At 43.8% G+C, this 17,259-nt stretch overlaps 1 protein-coding gene across 1 annotated transcript; it reads left to right on the forward strand.

Moving 5' to 3' along the window:
* The first annotated feature begins 13,527 nt into the window (after positions 1–13,527).
* Positions 13,528–16,161, forward strand: LOC147985174 (protein FAR1-RELATED SEQUENCE 5-like). Its single transcript, XM_087539850.1, has 3 exons — positions 13,528–13,704; positions 13,788–13,853; positions 13,939–16,161. The coding sequence occupies exons 1-3, from the start codon at positions 13,528–13,530 to the stop codon at positions 16,159–16,161; spliced, it is 2,466 nt and encodes an 821-aa protein (XP_087395976.1).
* Positions 16,162–17,259: the final 1,098 nt, after the last annotated feature.

Here is a 17,259-nt window from a genome sequence, read left to right on the forward strand (position 1 = left end):
TATGGAGACTTTTATTGCTGCAGCCACTCGGATCGCCGACGGCGTCGACCTGGACGAGTTCGTCGAGCCTGCCAGTCCTCCTCCTGTGGAGTGAACAAACTTTTATGCCCCACCTTAAATTTGCCTCGGAATGCCGAGTGGTTTTTGTAACCGTTAAACTCTTTCGGGCTGAATGCCCGAGCACTTCGATCTGCGGTCTGTAACCTTTAGGATTTATCTGAACTTGGTTTATCGTTGAATATCTTCACGAATTCTCCGTCGAGTGGAACTCGTTCTTCACTCGAGACAACTTTTGTATTTGTGGCGCAGCTCTGAAGGAGAAGGTAGCAGTCGAGCTGCACCTCGTCGTCCTTGCGGATTGGGATGGAGCGCACGTTGTATTTGTGGCGAAGCTCCTAAGGAGAAGGTGGCAGTCGACCTGCACCTCGTCGTCCTTGCGGATTGGGATGGAGCACACATTGTATTTGTGGCGAAGCTCCTAAGGAGAAGGTGGCAGTCGACCTGCACATCGTCGTCCTTGCGGATTGGGATGGAGCGCATGTTGTATTTGTGGCGAAGCTCCCAAGGAGAAGGTGGCAGTCGACCTGCACCTCGTCGTCCTTCCGGATTGGGATGTGTTTCGTACTTGGGCGAGTACTGGACTGCAGCTAAGCCTCCGAGTGGGAGGGTCGCTCTCCACTCGGTAGGATTTTTCAAACTTAGGCGAGTACTGGACTGCAGCTAAGCCCCCGAGTGGGTGGGTCGCTCTCCACTCGGTAGGATTTTTCAAACTTAGGTGAGTACTGGACTGCAGCTAAGCCCCTGAGTGGGAGGGTCGCTCTCCACTTGGTAGGATTTTTCAAACTTAGGCGAGTACTGGACTGCAGCTAAGCCCCCGAGTGGGAGGGTCGCTCTCCACTCGGTAGGATTTTTCAAACTTAGGCAAGTACTGGACTGCAGCTAAGCCCCCGAGTGGGAGGGTCGCTCTCCACTTGGTAGGATTTTTCAAACTTAGGCGAGTACTGGACTGCAGCTAAGCCCCCGAGTGGGAGGGTCGCTCTCCACTCGGTAGGATTTTCAAATACTTAGGCGAGTACTAGACTGCAGCTAAGCCCCCGAGTGGGAGGGTCTCTCTCCACTCGGTAGGATTTTCAAATACTTAGGCGAGTACTGGACTGCAGCTAAGCCCCCGAGTGGGAGGCTGGCTCACCACTCGGTAGGATTTTCAAATACTTAGGCGAGTACTGGACTGCAGCTAAGCCCCCGAGTGGGAGGCTGGCTCTCCACTCGGTAGGATTTTCAAATACTTAGGCGAGTACTGGACTGTAGCTAAGCCCCCGAGTGGGAGGCTGGCTCACCACTCGGTAGGATTTTCAAATACTTAGGCGAGTACTGGACTGCAGCTAAGCCCCCAAGTGGGAGGCTGGCTCACCACTCGATAGGATTTTCAAACACTTAGGCGAAACGGGTTAGCAGCTAAGCCTCCGAGTGGGAGGCTGGCTCACCACTCGGTAGGATTTTCAAATACTTAGGCGAGTACTGGACTGCAGCTAAGCCCCCGAGTGGGAGGCCGGCTCACCACTCGGTAGGATTTTCAAACACTCGGTAGGACTAAAAACGAGTATGAAAAAATGATCAACACGGGAAAGTTGCGTGTTTACAACAGCTTTCCATCGGTATATCACCCGCTAAATTCTGGGGAGTGGATGGAGAACTACGAGTAGTGGATGGACATCTGCGAGCAAAAAAAAGCACATCGAAAACAGAGTGAAGTTCAGGTAGATATGTTGAGAAGTTCAGGTTCTTCACGCGGTGCATTTTCGAAGAATCTGTTTCGCGATAGAGGCAAAACGTATGATCCCCCCGTTTTTGAAATTACTTGAAAACAGCTAGTAATCAGAGAAAACCATCAACATGAAAAAGTTTCACATTTTCCGTAGCTTTTCAACGGTATATTATTTGTCCAATTCCGATAAAGTTTGTAGAAGTTACGGGGAAAATACGTTTTTCACTATTTTCGAAACTGACTTAAAACTGTAAAGAATTGGGGGAAACAATACATACCAAAAAGTTTTGCATTTGTTCAAGCTTTCCAACGCCATATCATTTGCTGCATTTGGATGCATGGTTAAAAACTTAGCTCGAAAATACAAACTCGGTAGGACTTGGACCATTTTCTAAATTAATCTTAAACCATTCAAAATTAGAAAAAAACTTTCAAGATGAAAAAGTAGTGCATTTTCATAAGCTTTCCAACGCCATATCATATGCCTCCATTGGATTAGCCGTTTAGAAATGACATCGAAAAAACAAACTCAGCTATTCGGTTTACAAAATTTTATGTTTTTTCAAATTACTCTTTAACCATATGGAATTAGAGAAAACTTTCAACATGTGGAAGGAGCGGTTTTGCATCAGCTTTCCAACGCCATATTATATGCCTCATTCCGATAAACTGTTTAGAAATGCGATCGAAAATACGATTCACGTTTTTTGTGCGAAGAAAAAACAGTTTTCAAAACTGCTCTTAAACCGCTTATATTTTGCCAAAAAATTAAGTTGGGTCATGATATTGGTGTCCATAGCTTTCCAACGGTATATCGCAAGCCCCATTTCGGCAATGTTGGCGGAAGTTCAACCTAGTTCACAGGGAAGTTCAACGTACTACTAGCGGGGCCGGTCAGGTTGTGATCAGAATATTATTCTGATCCCGTGATCAGAATAATCTTCATGTTTATATATATATAATACTCTAACAGATTCTAGTTATTCACCGTCGCAAATAACCGTCCTCTTTGCGCCTAAACAGGAGACCTTGGGTGTAATACATGATCTTTGTGCTCATTTAAATATGGTGTTTGGCTCCATAGTTCTTCAGGTACTTTATATTATCATCTACACTTGTAACCATAAGCTGCATTTTAAATTTCTGCGCATAAGTTATATATCATCTCGGAGTACACATTTTGTACTAATATTATGTTGTATGCTCAATGAAGAGTTTCTCCATTGATAGCCTATCAATGGTACTGGATTCTGTCAAGATCTTATATATCCAAATGAATAGTTTTGATCTGAACAAGATTATTGTCTTGCTGCAATGCTTTCCATGTCTGGAGAAGTTGTATATAAAGGTGATAATTTCACGCACATTGGAAGCCTGCATACAGTGTACTAGAATTAACCGTTCAGTTGTTGCTCTTTCCACACTCTTTTTTTAGACCTTAAATGTTTTCAATCTTCATGTCTATTTAGGCGACAGGACGGGGTAAGAAAGTTATAACCAATCAGTGGATTCGTAAGCACCGGGATTTTTTCACTTCTCATGACATTCGATTGAAGACAATAATGCTAGAACGATATGTAGCCAACCATGCAAACACTAGATTTGTCACATTCTTCCTGCTGAATGCGAGGTTACTATTGTCCATGAGGCTTAAGTTTGTCAGCAGCATGGTTTTGACAGATGGGTATGTCGAAGAGCAAAAAAAGGAGTTTCAGGTGGGCAAAAGAGCTTTTGAACGTGTCGAGCTTCTATTTACAACATATTGTGGTCATAATCCAGTAAATTTTACGACCCGAGATGTTCATTCTATGGACCTGACCGATCCATTTGACTGTGACTGCCGAAAACAGTGCTTGAGTTAGATGTTGTTGCCCTTTTCAACCTGGGTTTTGTCTAAACCTGATGAACAATTAACCCTTGTGCTTTTGTACAGTTTGTAAGCTGGAGTTGGATGTTCTTGCTCTTTTCAACTCGGCTGTGACTGTCATATTTTCTTTAAAACAAGGAAAATGGCTTGCCATTCGTTTAATTTAGGGTGAAGTATTATAACAAATCCCGACCAAGGGAAATAACATCACTCTCGCCGGCTTCTTGAGCTCACTGTGCATTACAGAAGCCAAGTGATTTGCCCCCATCAGCACCCACAAACTTATTTCGAACTAGCACACCAAATGGGTTGTAAATTTTCATAGGAAAGGCTACATGACCGTGACAGATTTGGATTCTGACATTTGGGACCCACAGGAAATAGCCTATCCAAGGTGGTGTCGACTTACTAGCTAGTCAAAAAAAATTATGCCTACCAGCCGTTGGATTGACATCCAACATCTGTCGTGTATCTTCTATCTCTTGTCTTCTTCCTCCAGCCGCCCAAACCAAACCACCCCGTCGGCTTCGCCTGCTCCCGCCTCCCATGGCTGGCTGTGCCTCTGCCGCCCTACCGTACCCTCCAACGTTGGCCAGTCCCTTCCTCTATTCCCCCACTCGTCCTGTTATTCTCTGGCGACGTCAGCCCCAACACGCACCCGCACCCGAACCAGTCAACCCTCGTACTCCCCTCCGCGTGCGACTGGACCAAGGCATCTTGCATGGCTCCAGTTTGTTCTATCTGAGGCCTCACCGTCGTCTCGGCCTTGGTTTGCTCACCGTGCGCGGTGCACCGCCCTCTTGCATTGTCAACGTCGTCAACAACCGAGAGGAACAAGGATATGACTGTACGTGGAGAGGATGACAGTAGGGACCCACCAGCGTCATGGCAGTACGCAAGCAAGTGCCTCGTCATTATAATCCCAAAAAATGGTTCCTCCTAATGGTTGGACATCTGGGGCTCACGCCATTGTCAATGTAGTCAATAAACGAGAGAATTACACAATGAGCGGCTGACACCAGGGACCCAGCAGGTCGTGCAGTTGTTATTTACTTTTTTGAGGAACGAGCAGTTGTTATTTATACTAGTTTTAGCGACGGATCAGGGTAACAACGGGATTGTGCGGGGGCTGTAGCCTGTCTAGCCAGGGTTTTATTTATGTTTACCACATCATGAGCCCAATTGTGTTTTTTTCTTGCTGAAAATGGCTAGCCCAGTTCTATTTTTTGAAGAAATACACAAACAAGGCCTACTTGCTTTATCAGCCCTGCTGGGCCGCAAATCTTTCAAGACGAGGAGAGTTTCATTCAGTTTGCCCAGAAATGGGCTGTACATTTTTAAAACACATCAAACCGGGAATTAGTTTCAATTTTTTTTCATTACAAGATGTTAAATTCCATTGATTTTTATGCGTGGACAATTATTTGGATTTTATATTTATATAAATTATTTTTCAAAATAGTTTGAATGTGACTCGATATTTCGGGATTAAAAACAGTTGACCGCACCAAAATATGCAAAATTTCGTATAATTTTTAACCATGGTCACAATATGGGGTGTAATGCTAACAAAAAGAAGATGGGCTCAAAAAAATTCTTAAGAATTGGCAAATGGGCTGTAAATTATTAGAAATAATGGCAGATGGGTTGTATGTTGTTTTCCACAGATTTGAGGCTGACTTGTGCGCCTACTACAGGTTGACGTGTATGCTTTCCTAAAAAATAAGGTTGACGCACACGCAACGCCATGTCAACTTAGTCAACACACGAGAGTAGTAACTGTTGGATGTCCATCCAACGGTCGTCGTGCTTCTTCAATCTCTGCTCTTCCTGCTCCAGCCGCTCAAACAAGCACCGGCGGGACTGCCTGCTCCCTCCTCCCGCGGCCAGATATGCTGTCATGCAGGCCTCACCGCCCCATCGTTCTCCCATTGGTGGCCTAGCCATCCCTCTACTCACCCACACCTGCTGTTATTCTCCGGCGATGACAGACGAACCAGTAAACCCTCGCATTCCCCTCCGTGTGGGAAACAACTACCGAGTCTTCCTTGGCTCCGTGTCATTCCCTTCCTAGGCCTCGCCGTCGTCCACCCCCTGGTGCTCTCGGCGCGGCGTGGTCAACGTGGTCAACAAACGACATGCATCGGAAGCGGATTGTACGTGGAGAGGCTAACAGCTGGGTACATGGCCGCACACAAGGAAATACCTCCTTATTACATGCAAAATAATGATTCCTCCACCTGATAGCTGGGACCCACTGGAAGGGCCTTTGTATTTCGCAAAAAAACGTTCCCCCGCTGATAGGTCGGACCCACCAGCTATATCTTCGCATGCAAGGAAGTGCCTCGTTATTACACACAAAAAATGAACACTCCCCCTGCTAGCTGGGACCCACCATAGTGGGAGGCTGACTTGTGGGCCTACTAAGATGACAGGGACGGAGGGCTTTGTCAACTTAGTCAATATGAACGATTCTAGCTCGAGTGACCATACGATGTCCATCCAACGGCCCTAGTGCTTCTTCAACCTCTGGTCTTCTTGCTCTAGCTGCCCAAACAATTGTCGGCCGTGCCTCCTGCTCCTGCCTCCCATGTCCGGCTATGCTACCACTGCTGGCCATGCCATCCCTCTATACTCACCCACACCTCATGTTATTCTCTGGTGACAGCAGCCTCACACCGCAGCCGAACCAGTGAACCCTCATACTCCTCTCCGCGTGGGCATCCACTACCGCGTCTTCCCCGGCTCCGCCTCGTCCCCTTCCTAGGCCTCGCTATCGTCCACCGCCTTGGTGCTCTCGGCACAGCGTGGTCAATGTGGTCAACAAACGACTTCCATCGAAAGAGTAATGTACGTGGAGAGGCTGAGAGCTGGGTCCATGGCCGCAGCAAGGAAGTGCCTCCTTATTACACGCAAAATAATTATACCTCCACCTGACAGCAGGGACCCACCGGACGGGCCACCGTATTTCGCAAAAAAACATTTCCCCCTGACTGCTGGGACCCACCAGCTACATCTTCGCACGCAAGGAAGTGCGTCCATATTACGGGAACAAAATGATTCGCCCCGCTGACTGCTGGGACCCACCAGCTACATCTTCGCACGCAAGGAAGTGACTGATAGTCGGGACCCACCTAGTCGAAGCGTACTTAGTGTTGTCATTCTGGTCACGAGGTTCAGATGACATGAGCCATGAAGACCAAGGCCAGGCCTGCGCCAGCGGGCGCAGTGTACTAGTTTCCTCTTTGGTGCTAAGGAGGCAAGCGCAAGCGCGGAGTCCCGAGGAATCAAGCAAAGGTTTCCATTTCGGTGCAACAAGACCAAGACCACCAGGACGGCAGGATGGAGGTCATCGCTGAGCCCACCGTGGCGTCACCACTAGAGGCTTTTGCAAACGAAGACTACTTTTGTCAGGATAGCATGTACTAGTTGTCTCCCTTCAAATTTGGCCGTTGTGGGATCCCTTCTCGCCGTCATTTGGGAAGAGCACTATTGCAGGATGGTCCAAACGCGACACTACGATCAGAGACCCTTCGACGAAACTATGTGCAATGCGCCGATGCCATACTCGCAAATGATGGTGTAAAAACCCGTCAAAATGGTGCAAAATGTTTGCAATGATGGATGCATCAAACATGGTTCTGATTTTAATTGCGTGTGCGATGTAGGGCATACATTTCAGTTCAATGAACTGTTTGCGATGAGGCGGAACAAAAGAAATGGGCAGCCAGATGAAGGCGTGTGCGATATATAGCATATGGTTCACTCGGATGAACTATTTGTGATGAGGAAGAACAAAAGAAACAGGCAGCCAGATGAAGGTGTGTGCGATATACAACATACGGTTCACTAGGATGACCCGTGTGTGGTTAGGAAATACAATGGAAATGGTTCAAATCAAAAAGATGTGTGTGATACGTGGCAAACAGGTCCGTCATTAGAAATGTGTGCGAAGAACAATAATAACACGGATGATTGCTACTAATAAGCCGTGTGATTTTCTCTGACTACAAAAGAATAACATGTATATATATAGTGTTTATGTATACACACACACACATAAACACTATTCTGATCACGGGATCAGAATATTATTCTGATCACAACATGAACTTGCCGAGTTACACGCCTGAACTTCCCTCTCTAGGAACCCGACCTTTGGGCTATCTTCGCGACAGTGTCTCCCCGCACGAGTTATTCTGGTTAGTCGTGTTCTATATGATGTTAGTGTAATCTAGAAACATTTTTAACAACTAAATACCCATTTTAAATAGGAATCTCGTTCTTTGGCGGATTTTGCTCTCGGGTCGTGATGAAATTGCGTTTTTTTGTAATTTTACTACATGAGTTGTTCGACCTGAACTTCTCCCAGTGCTAGGTTGAGCTTCCGTCAACATTGCCCAAATGGGCTTGCGATATACCGTTTGAAAGATATGGACACCAGTATCATGACCCAAGTTAAATTTTTGGCAAAATGTAAGTTGTTTAAGAGCAGTTTTGAAAACCGTGTTTTCTTCATACAAAAAAACATGAATCGGATTTTCGATCGCATTTCTAAACCGTTTATTGGAATGAGGCAAATAATATGGCATTGGAAAGCTGCTATAAAACCGCTCCTTCCACATGTTGAAAGTTTTCTCTAATTTCCTATGGTTAAAGAGTAATTTGGAAAATCATAAAATTTCGCAAACCGAACAGCTGAGTTCGTATTTTCGATGTCATTTCTAAACGGCCTATCCAATTGAGGGAAAGATATGGCGTTGGCAAGCTTATGAAAATGCGCTACTTTCTCTTGTTGAAAGTTTTTTCTAATTTGAATGGTTTAAAATTAATTTGGAAAACGGTACAGGTTCCACCGAGTTCATATTTTCGAGCTAATTTTTTAACCTTACGTCTGAATGCAGCAAATGATATGGCGTTGGAAAGCTTGAGGAAATGCGAAACTTTTTGGTACTATTATTTCTCCTAATTCATTGCGGTTTTATGTCAATTTTTAAAATGGCTGAAAACGTATTTTCGCTGATAATATACCGTTGAAAAGCTATGGAAAATGCGAAACTTTTTCATGTTGATGGTTTTCTCTAATTCCTAGCCGTTTTCAAGTAATTTCAAAAATGACGAGATCATTCGTTCTGCCTTTATCACAAAACAGATTATTAAAAAATGCACCGCGTGAAGAACTTGAACTTCTCGACATGTTTTGTTGAACTTCACTCTGTTTTTCACATGATTTTTTTGCTCGTAGCTCTTCATCCACTCACAAAAACACTCACCGAAATTGAGCAAGTGATATACCGGTGGAAAGCTGCTTTAAACATGCAACTTTCTCGTGTTGATCATTTTTTCATACTAGCGACGATTTCAAAAGTTTTTCATCCGAAATTCATTCAGTGTAGTTGGTGAACTTCCTGCTGTTTTCATGTTGAACTTCTGTGACGTATTTTCGTTTGTAATTTTCTCATCCATTTTCGTCAGTGTTACATAAATGATATTCTTTGTGTACAAACCTCTCTCACAATATTTTTTAAACTTTGTCCGACCGAGAACTTGAACTTACACAAAATGATATTCCTGTCATTTTGAAGTAAATTAGAAAATGACGAGATCATGATTTCTGCCTTCATCGCGAATGTAAATGCACTGCGTGAAGTAGTTGAACTTCGCAGGCATGTCTGTTTGAACTTCACTCTATTCTTGACGTGCTGTTTTTTGACTTACTGTTTTTTGCACTGCCTCAAGTAGTTGAACTTCCAGGGCATGTCTGTTTGAACTTCACTCTATTTTACTTTATTTATTTTTCTTATATGAAATACACACCATGTAGTATGTGAACTTCAGGTAGTTATCATTTTGAACTTCTCTTTGGTTTGAGAGAATTATTTTAAAACACAAAAAACAACATATTTTTTATGTATTTTGGACATCTAAATACACGGTGAACCTCTCTCACAAGAATTTTTTAAACTTTTCCTCGCTGAGCACTTGAACTTCTAGCAACCATTTTTTTCGTTTATGAGTTGTTTTTAAAAGTGCAAGGCGTTGTGTTTTATTATTATTTTTTGAATAGGTAAAATCCTAGGTTTTAATAAACTCCAAACTTCTCTGTTATTTTAATTTGGACTTCACCTTTTTTATTTTGAGTAAATAATTGTATTTGATTTTTATACGGAAGAAATTAAACATGGAAAGACAAGGTGAACCTCTCTTGCAAGAATTTTTGAACTTCCCCAGAAAGAGCACTTGAACTTCTTTCAGAAAACCTTTTAAGCTTTTATTTTTCTATACTTTTATTTTCACCTAAAATGCATTCCTTGCAGTACTTGAACTTCTCATTGTTTTCACTATGAACTTCTACGCATTTTGTATATACGTCGAATTACACGCAATTGAACGTCGGACGCCATTTTTTGCCATTTTAAAACATGTAACTAGAGGTCGGACGTCCCGCAATAAAATTTCTAAACCGTGCACGGAGGTGCACCTGAACTTCTTGCAACAAATCTGAGTTTTTTTATATACTTCGAACTTCTCTGTTATTATAATTTCCAACTTCTTAGTCATATTTTTAGAAAGGAAATATGTTTTTAAATAAGCATGAAACATTTTTTTTTGTAAATTGCACTTCATAGTTTTTTCTTAGAGATGGTAATAATTTGAGTTTCCCGTATACATCGAGCTACTCTATTTTAATTTGAACTTCGTCATTTTTATTCTTTACTAATAAGGAAAATCTGGGTTTCTTTATAAATATCAAACTTCTCTATTTTTAATTTGGACTTCTTGTTTTTTTTCCTTTAGCATAAAAATATCCTAGTTTTGTCATAAATATTGGACCCCCTCCACATTTTTTAAATTTTGATTTATTTGTAAAAAGATAGACAGAAAGGGAGAGAGAATTATGTGTGCATAAAGTGGGTAGCAATTTCCAACTTTCCCTCGTCGAGCACTTCATCTTCTAGCAAGAAATGTTTTTCATTTTTATGAGTTGGTTTTAAAAATGCCAAAATGACATTGGTTTTTGTTTTTGTTTTTCAAACATGTAAATCTTAGGTTTTAATAAACTCCAAACTTTCATGTTATTTTAATTCGAACCTCACATTGGTTTTATTTTCTATTAGCGGTTAGAATCTGAGTTTTCAATAAACATTGAACCGGTCCATTACTTTAATTTGAATTTCTAGGTTTCTTTTGGAAACGGGGAAATCCATTTACTAATTAAATTTTCTAAACTTTTTTTATTTTAATTTGAGCTTCTGTTGTGGAAACTTGTTGAACAAGAGGAACTTTTTGATTTTTCCCGGTCTGTGCACTTGAACTTCTAGCAACAAAATTTTTGGACTTCGCCATTTTACTCCTATTTTCTCATATGAAACACACACCATGGAGTACGTGAACTTCCGTCTGTTGTCAATTTGAACTTCTCTCTATTTCACTTTATAACGAAAAAAATCTGAGTTTTCTATATACAACGAACTGCTCACTTTTTTAATTTTGAACTTCTTTGTGGGTGTTTTAGAAATGTGAAAATTGAAGTTTCGTTAGAAACGTTGAACTTCTTCGTTATTTCGAATAGAACATATTGGTATTATTCTTTTAGTACCAAAAAAACTGAGTTTTCAAATAACTATTAAACTGCTCTGCCATTTAAAATTAAACTTCTTGGTTTTATTCTTCTGTAACGAGAAAACATTAAGTTTTTAATATGCATTGAACTACTCCGTTTTTGAAAATTGAACTTCTTGGTTTTATTCTGTTGTATCGGAGAAAATCTAAGATTTTTATAAACATCAAACAACTTCATTTTTAAAGGACTTCTTGGTGTTATTCATTAGTGAAGGGAAAAGTGCTAGCTATGTAATAAACATCGACCCACTCACTTATTTAAATTTGAACCTCTATATCTTTAAAAAGAAATAGGGGAAGATCCATGTTTACAAACTTTTTAAATTGCTCGTCTTTTATTTGAGCTTCTTTGTTTTGGAATAACATTTTGAACTTCTATGTTAGTTAAAATTGTATTTCACCGTTTTTAGTAATATGTGGAAACACCATTTTTTATAAACTTTTCGAACTGCTCCATTTTTTTGAACTTCTTGGTTTATTCTGTAGTAACGAAAAAATCACAGGTTTGTAATAAAAAAATGAACAACACTATTATTTAAAATTAAACTTCAAGGTATTTTTTAGAATGGTTAAACTTACAAACAAAATTATGGTTTTTTTGCACTTTCCACTAACTTACTCTATTATACTATCTTGTGATTTTTTTTGTCTCACGACATTTTTTGCTGTTGATGAAATGGCCTAGGTGGTCCTTTTTCTCATTGAGCAATTTCTTGGGTATGTGGTACATGTGAACTTAGGAATTTCTAAAACATGAACTTCACATGCTATTGAAATTCAAGAAAATTACACACAACAATACATACACTTCGTGTGCTACATCCACAACCCATCATCAAGTGTAGCACACCAATACATCGTCAAGCTTGGTACCAACATACATAAGTAGCATCACACTAATTTTATATTGTTTTTGTTCTGATCATTTAGAATGCTGAACCTTCCAAGGGGACGAAGAATGCTATATCGTACTCTAAGGACAGTAAAGCGTACGACAAAAACTCTGCTCTGTTTCACGATTGACATAAACGCCGGCAACACTAAGCAGTGTCGGACTCCAGGAGGGTTGTCCAGCAATGGGATGGCACTTGACCTCGACATGGACACCACGACAGTCTGTGGGCAACGTCGGTGTCGTTTTTGTGTAGCTCCACTGTGTTGCTCATCTTTTTGTTCTAGAGTATGGTGAAGTTTGTTTTGTCCTGCAAATTTGTAGTAGCATAACAAGGCAAGCATCAACAACCATATTTGCTGAAATAAAATAGGTGAAAATGACAAAACATACAAAATCAAATGTATGAGGCCCAGATCCTTCTTAGTTGGCACGGGAGCAGTGGGATTCAGGGGGCACTGCGACAGCGAACCTCCGGTGGCCGCGTACTTGAACGACCTGAGGTGGCGGCCCCTAAGGTTCAGTTTGCTTTCATCAATGACTCAAGAATGCAGAACAAAAAACTCGGAGTTTAGAAACAAGAGAGGGCCTTGCTTCGGTAGACCCCCCCCCAACAAAACGTAGAAAAGCAGAATGGGCATACGGAAGAGACGTATGCCCACCTCGTATTGTACGGCTCTGCCGGGCATACGTATACGCGGTTGAAAAAAAACTACCCATCTGGTCGCCCGCCCGCAAAAACTACCCACGATCTAGGCCCGCCCCCATCTTCTCGCCCGCCCATCTGGTCGCCCGCCCGCCGATCACGGTAGTTCCAAAGTGGCCGATCGCCACCGCCGCGGATCGCCGCCGTCCGAACCCCGTCCGAGGCCACCCTCGCCATCCCAACGTCGCCCGTCGCCGCCCTCGCCGTCCCAACATCGCCCGTCGCCGCATCTCACCGTCGTCCGACGACGCGGACGTGAAGGGCCCGACGTCTGACACCGCCCTCGCCGCCCGAACCCCGTCCGACACCGCCCTCGCCGTCGCAACGTCGTCCGTCGCTGCATCTCACCATCGTCGTCCTACGCCGGGGACGTGAAGGGCTCGACGTCTGACGCCGCCTCTGCAGCACTGTCGTCGAACGCCGGCGACGTCTACACCGCGGGCCAAGGTTTGTCATCTAAACCTAGCGGGCATGGGGCGGGCATGATGGATAGAAGTGAGGGCTAGTTCATGCATGTACTGATTTAGGGTTTAGGGTTCATCAAAACCTCCCGCCGCAACGCCTCCTCTACGGACTAGGGCATGATTTACAGAACTAGCGTTGCTTTGCGCATGATGCATTGTACTAAACCTAACACACGATGTTTTGCAGTTCTGTGAGTTTGGCGTGTTGACATGGACGAAGAATCAGCATTCGGGAGGGACGAGAATGGTACTGATAAGGTGACTAAGACCGATAACGATAATTTGAACGAAGATGATGACAGCAGCGACAACGATTCCGTCTCGTCATATGATATCTTACCTTCGGAGGATTTTGATAATAATGAACATGGCGCAAATAGCGACAACGTAAGTGGCGTATATTTTGTTTTTATTTTTGAATTTGCAAAGTATGGCATGGCTAACTATATATTTTGTGTACAAATTTACAGGAAGATGTGGATGTTGACAATGTGCAACATAGTTGGCAGGAATCATTTGCAGATAACTTGAGCCAGGTTAGTTGTTAGATGTTGTACATCGATCAATAGTATGATTTAAATGATAGTAATTGACATATATATTTTCAAATGAATGTTTTAGGAGGAGTCAGATGGTCATGTACTTGATGACGATGAGGGAGAGATTGATATTGAGGAGGCTCAAAGGGAGCAGAAGATGCTTGAGACACATTGGAAGGTCATGGCTATGACCTTTCGGTCGCAAGGGGATGCATACATATTCTACAACAATCACGCCAGAGAGCACGGGTTTAGTATCAGGAAACAGAAGGTGAAACGAGGTGCTTTGGGAATGATATGGTACCGGCGGTTTCTTTGCTCCAGGGCAGGGAGAAGGCAGAGCAAGTTCATAACCATGGAGAGCCGCAAGCGCAGGCTTAGACCGGAGACTCGTTGCGACTGCGGTGCACATATGGTGGTGAAGCTAGACAAAGAACGTGGCGTTTGGTTCGTGGCATCATTCGTGGATGATCACAACCACGCGATGGCTCGGCCCGATGAGGTTTGTTTTTTGTGGTCACACAGACGGATTGGAGATGGCCAGAGGGCAGAGATATTGGCGATGGAAGCAGCCGGGATAAGAAAGCATATTATAATGGACAACTTCATCAGCAGATACGGTTCGTACGATAAGTGCGGGCTTATCAGGAGGGACATTTACAATCTTTGTTGCAGAGAAAAACCGAAGCTCATTGCAAAGGGAGATGCAGAGACGGCAGTTGGCATTATGAGGAGCAGGAAGGAGAAGGACCCTGAGTTTTTTTTTGAGTATGTGCGTGACAAGGAAGGGCGATTGAAGAGTATGTTCTGGTGCGATGCACAGTCGCGGAGGGACTATCAGGACTACGGAGATGTGGTCGTGTTTGATAGCACATATAAGATGAACAGATACGGTATGCCGTTCGTCCCCTTTGTCGGAGTTAACAACCACCGTTGCACCACAGTGTTTGGTTGTGCCATCATTGCTGACGAGACGGAAGGGACATACGTGTGGCTGCTGCAGACATTTATGAAGGCAAACTGTCAGGTGAAGCCAAAGTCAATAATCACAGACGGTGACGCTGCAATGATCCGGGCTATTCGGACTGTCCTTTCAGATGTTTTCCATCGTCTTTGCTCCTGGCATATAGAGAAAAATATGCAAAGGCACCTGCATTACAAGTCACTGGATGAGTTTAGATCGCTCCTGTACTATGCCACCTCTCAAGCGAACTTTGAGAAGAGATGGAAAGCTTTCTATGATAAGTGGAAGACGGATAGAACCAAAGAGTGGCTTGACAGGATGTACAGGAAGAGGAGACTTTGGGCAGCTTCATATCTTTCCGATGGTTTTTTCCTTGGTATGCGAAGTAACCAGAGGAGTGAAAGCCTCAACTCCTGCCTTCACCTTCACCTGGACTACGGTATGACAATTGTTGATTTGGTGGTGCATTATGAGAACTGTATAGTTCGCCTGCGTGAGAACGAGGCGTACGATGACTGCGAGGCATTCCAGAAGGAACCACCGTCGGTTACTAAATATAAGGCCCTTGAGGAGCATGCTGCCAAAGTATTCACACCTGCTAATTTCTACATCCTGCAAGATGATTTGCATAAGACGGGTCAGCTGGAGATATTTGAGACGCTCGTGGGAATTGGGCGTCAAACATTCATGGTGACATGGAAGGATAACCACAAGTTCAGGTACAATGTTGTTTATGAACCAGGTAACTCAGAACAAACTATTACATGCAGTTGTCTTAGGATGGTTCGGAAAGGGCTGCCATGCAAACACATTCTATTTGTTCTCCATCATCTGAACTTAACTGAAATACCAAAGTGTTGTGTCATGCATCGGTTGTCCAAACATGCGAGAGATGGGTTGCCTGTGCAGCGGAAGAGTGATATGTTTGGATGGGGTTGGTCAGGGCCATTGGAGAGAGAACGGCATAGTGCAATAACCATTAAAACCGCAGAAGCTGCTCATGTTGCAGCAAATGATCCCTTCTTGTACGACGATTTGATGAAGTGTCTGGACAACATAATAGCGCAGAAAAAGATTTCAGAGGAGGAACTTATAGGAAGTAGAAGGTATGCTATGCTGAAGAAGGAGGCAAGTCAGGCGCAACAAGTTGAGCCTGGTATTGGTGATCCTCAGAAAGTTTCGACGAAGGGTGCACCTAAGAAGGGGCGATCGAAGAGGGGCCCCGACGTTACAAAGAATGGTAGGCCAAAAGATTTTACAGAGAAGAAAAGTGGTCCTTTGTGCTGTCTGTGTGGTCTCCCAGGTCATAACAAGGCTACATGCAGTAAGAACGAGAAGTGAGTTGCAACCTTTTTATTTTTGTTATGTTGCTACTTTGATTTTACCAACTATATTTGCTCACCCATTTCTTTATGTTTTGTTCAGGAACTGGGCGTAGAGACGCAGCTTGGTTTGTAGGAAGAATAAAAGTGATCGCACGAGTCATGTCTGAATAACCTATGCTATTTTTATTCGCACATGTGTGCCAGAAAACTTGATTTGTACTGTTACGAGATGATTTGTACTGTTATGTCTGAATAACCTATGCTATTTTTATTCGCACATGTGTGCCAGAAAACTTGATTTGTACTGTTACGTGATGATTTGTACTGTTTCTATATGAAGTTTCGAAATTCTGTTTATTTGTACTGTTTGGAAATTATGTTTATTTGTACTGTTTCTATATGATTCCTAGGTGCATGCATGCAAAGATTGCGTACATTTTTTAAATGAGTATATTTGTTCTGCACTTTCGTAAAAGTAAAATAATATTTTTTAAAAATATTCAGAAAAAAAATATGCCCAACCACCGCAGCCGGGCCCATAGTGGGGAACAAATCATACACCCAAATCAAGCCCGAAAGGGGCGACTCGGGCGGCTGATAGAGCCCCCTAATGGGCCCGGCAACGGGGTCCAACGGGGCTGCAGGCAGTGTGATAAGAGAGGAGTTCGAAAGAGGGAGCGGAGGCAGCTATTTAAGTCGCTCCTCGCGCCCCTCCGCTTCCAAGGTGGGACTAAACTGGCGTGAGTTCGGCAACGCGCGGGGGAGGGGAGTGGGCGTGGGCCGTGGGAGGGGGCGAGTGGCGCCCTGCCTCTATGGGCGAACTGGGCCGGCCGGTGACAGCGCCGAAAACGGCCTCATGAGCCCTGCGGCGGCCGCGTGCACTGAGGGAGGGGAGTGGGCGTGGGCCGGGGGAGGGGCCGAGTGGCGGCATGCCTTCATTGGGCTGAACTGGGCCGGCCCGAGACAGTGCAAAATAGGCCTCCTGAGCCTTGCGGCAACCACGTGCAGTGTGGGGCGCGATGGGGACGCCATTTTTAGTCCCACCTCGGAAGCCGGGGGGCGCGAGGAGCGGCTTAAATAGCTGCCTCCGCCCCCTCCACCGAGCTCCTCTCTT

Source organism: Triticum urartu, chromosome 2A (genome assembly GCF_056163025.1).
Source record: "Triticum urartu cultivar PI428250 chromosome 2A, HENAU_Tu73, whole genome shotgun sequence".
Taxonomy (NCBI): Eukaryota; Viridiplantae; Streptophyta; class Magnoliopsida; order Poales; family Poaceae; genus Triticum; species Triticum urartu.

Excerpts from the sequence above, each read along its gene's own strand:
- LOC147985174 (XM_087539850.1), top strand. The coding sequence starts at position 13,528 with ATGGACGAAGAATCAGCATTCGGGAGGGACGAGAATGGTACTGATAAG. Across the intron at positions 13,705-13,787 it reads ATGGCGCAAATAGCGACAAC|GAAGATGTGGATGTTGACAA; the intron begins GTAAGTGGCGTA and ends ACAAATTTACAG. Across the intron at positions 13,854-13,938 it reads TTGCAGATAACTTGAGCCAG|GAGGAGTCAGATGGTCATGT; the intron begins GTTAGTTGTTAG and ends TGAATGTTTTAG.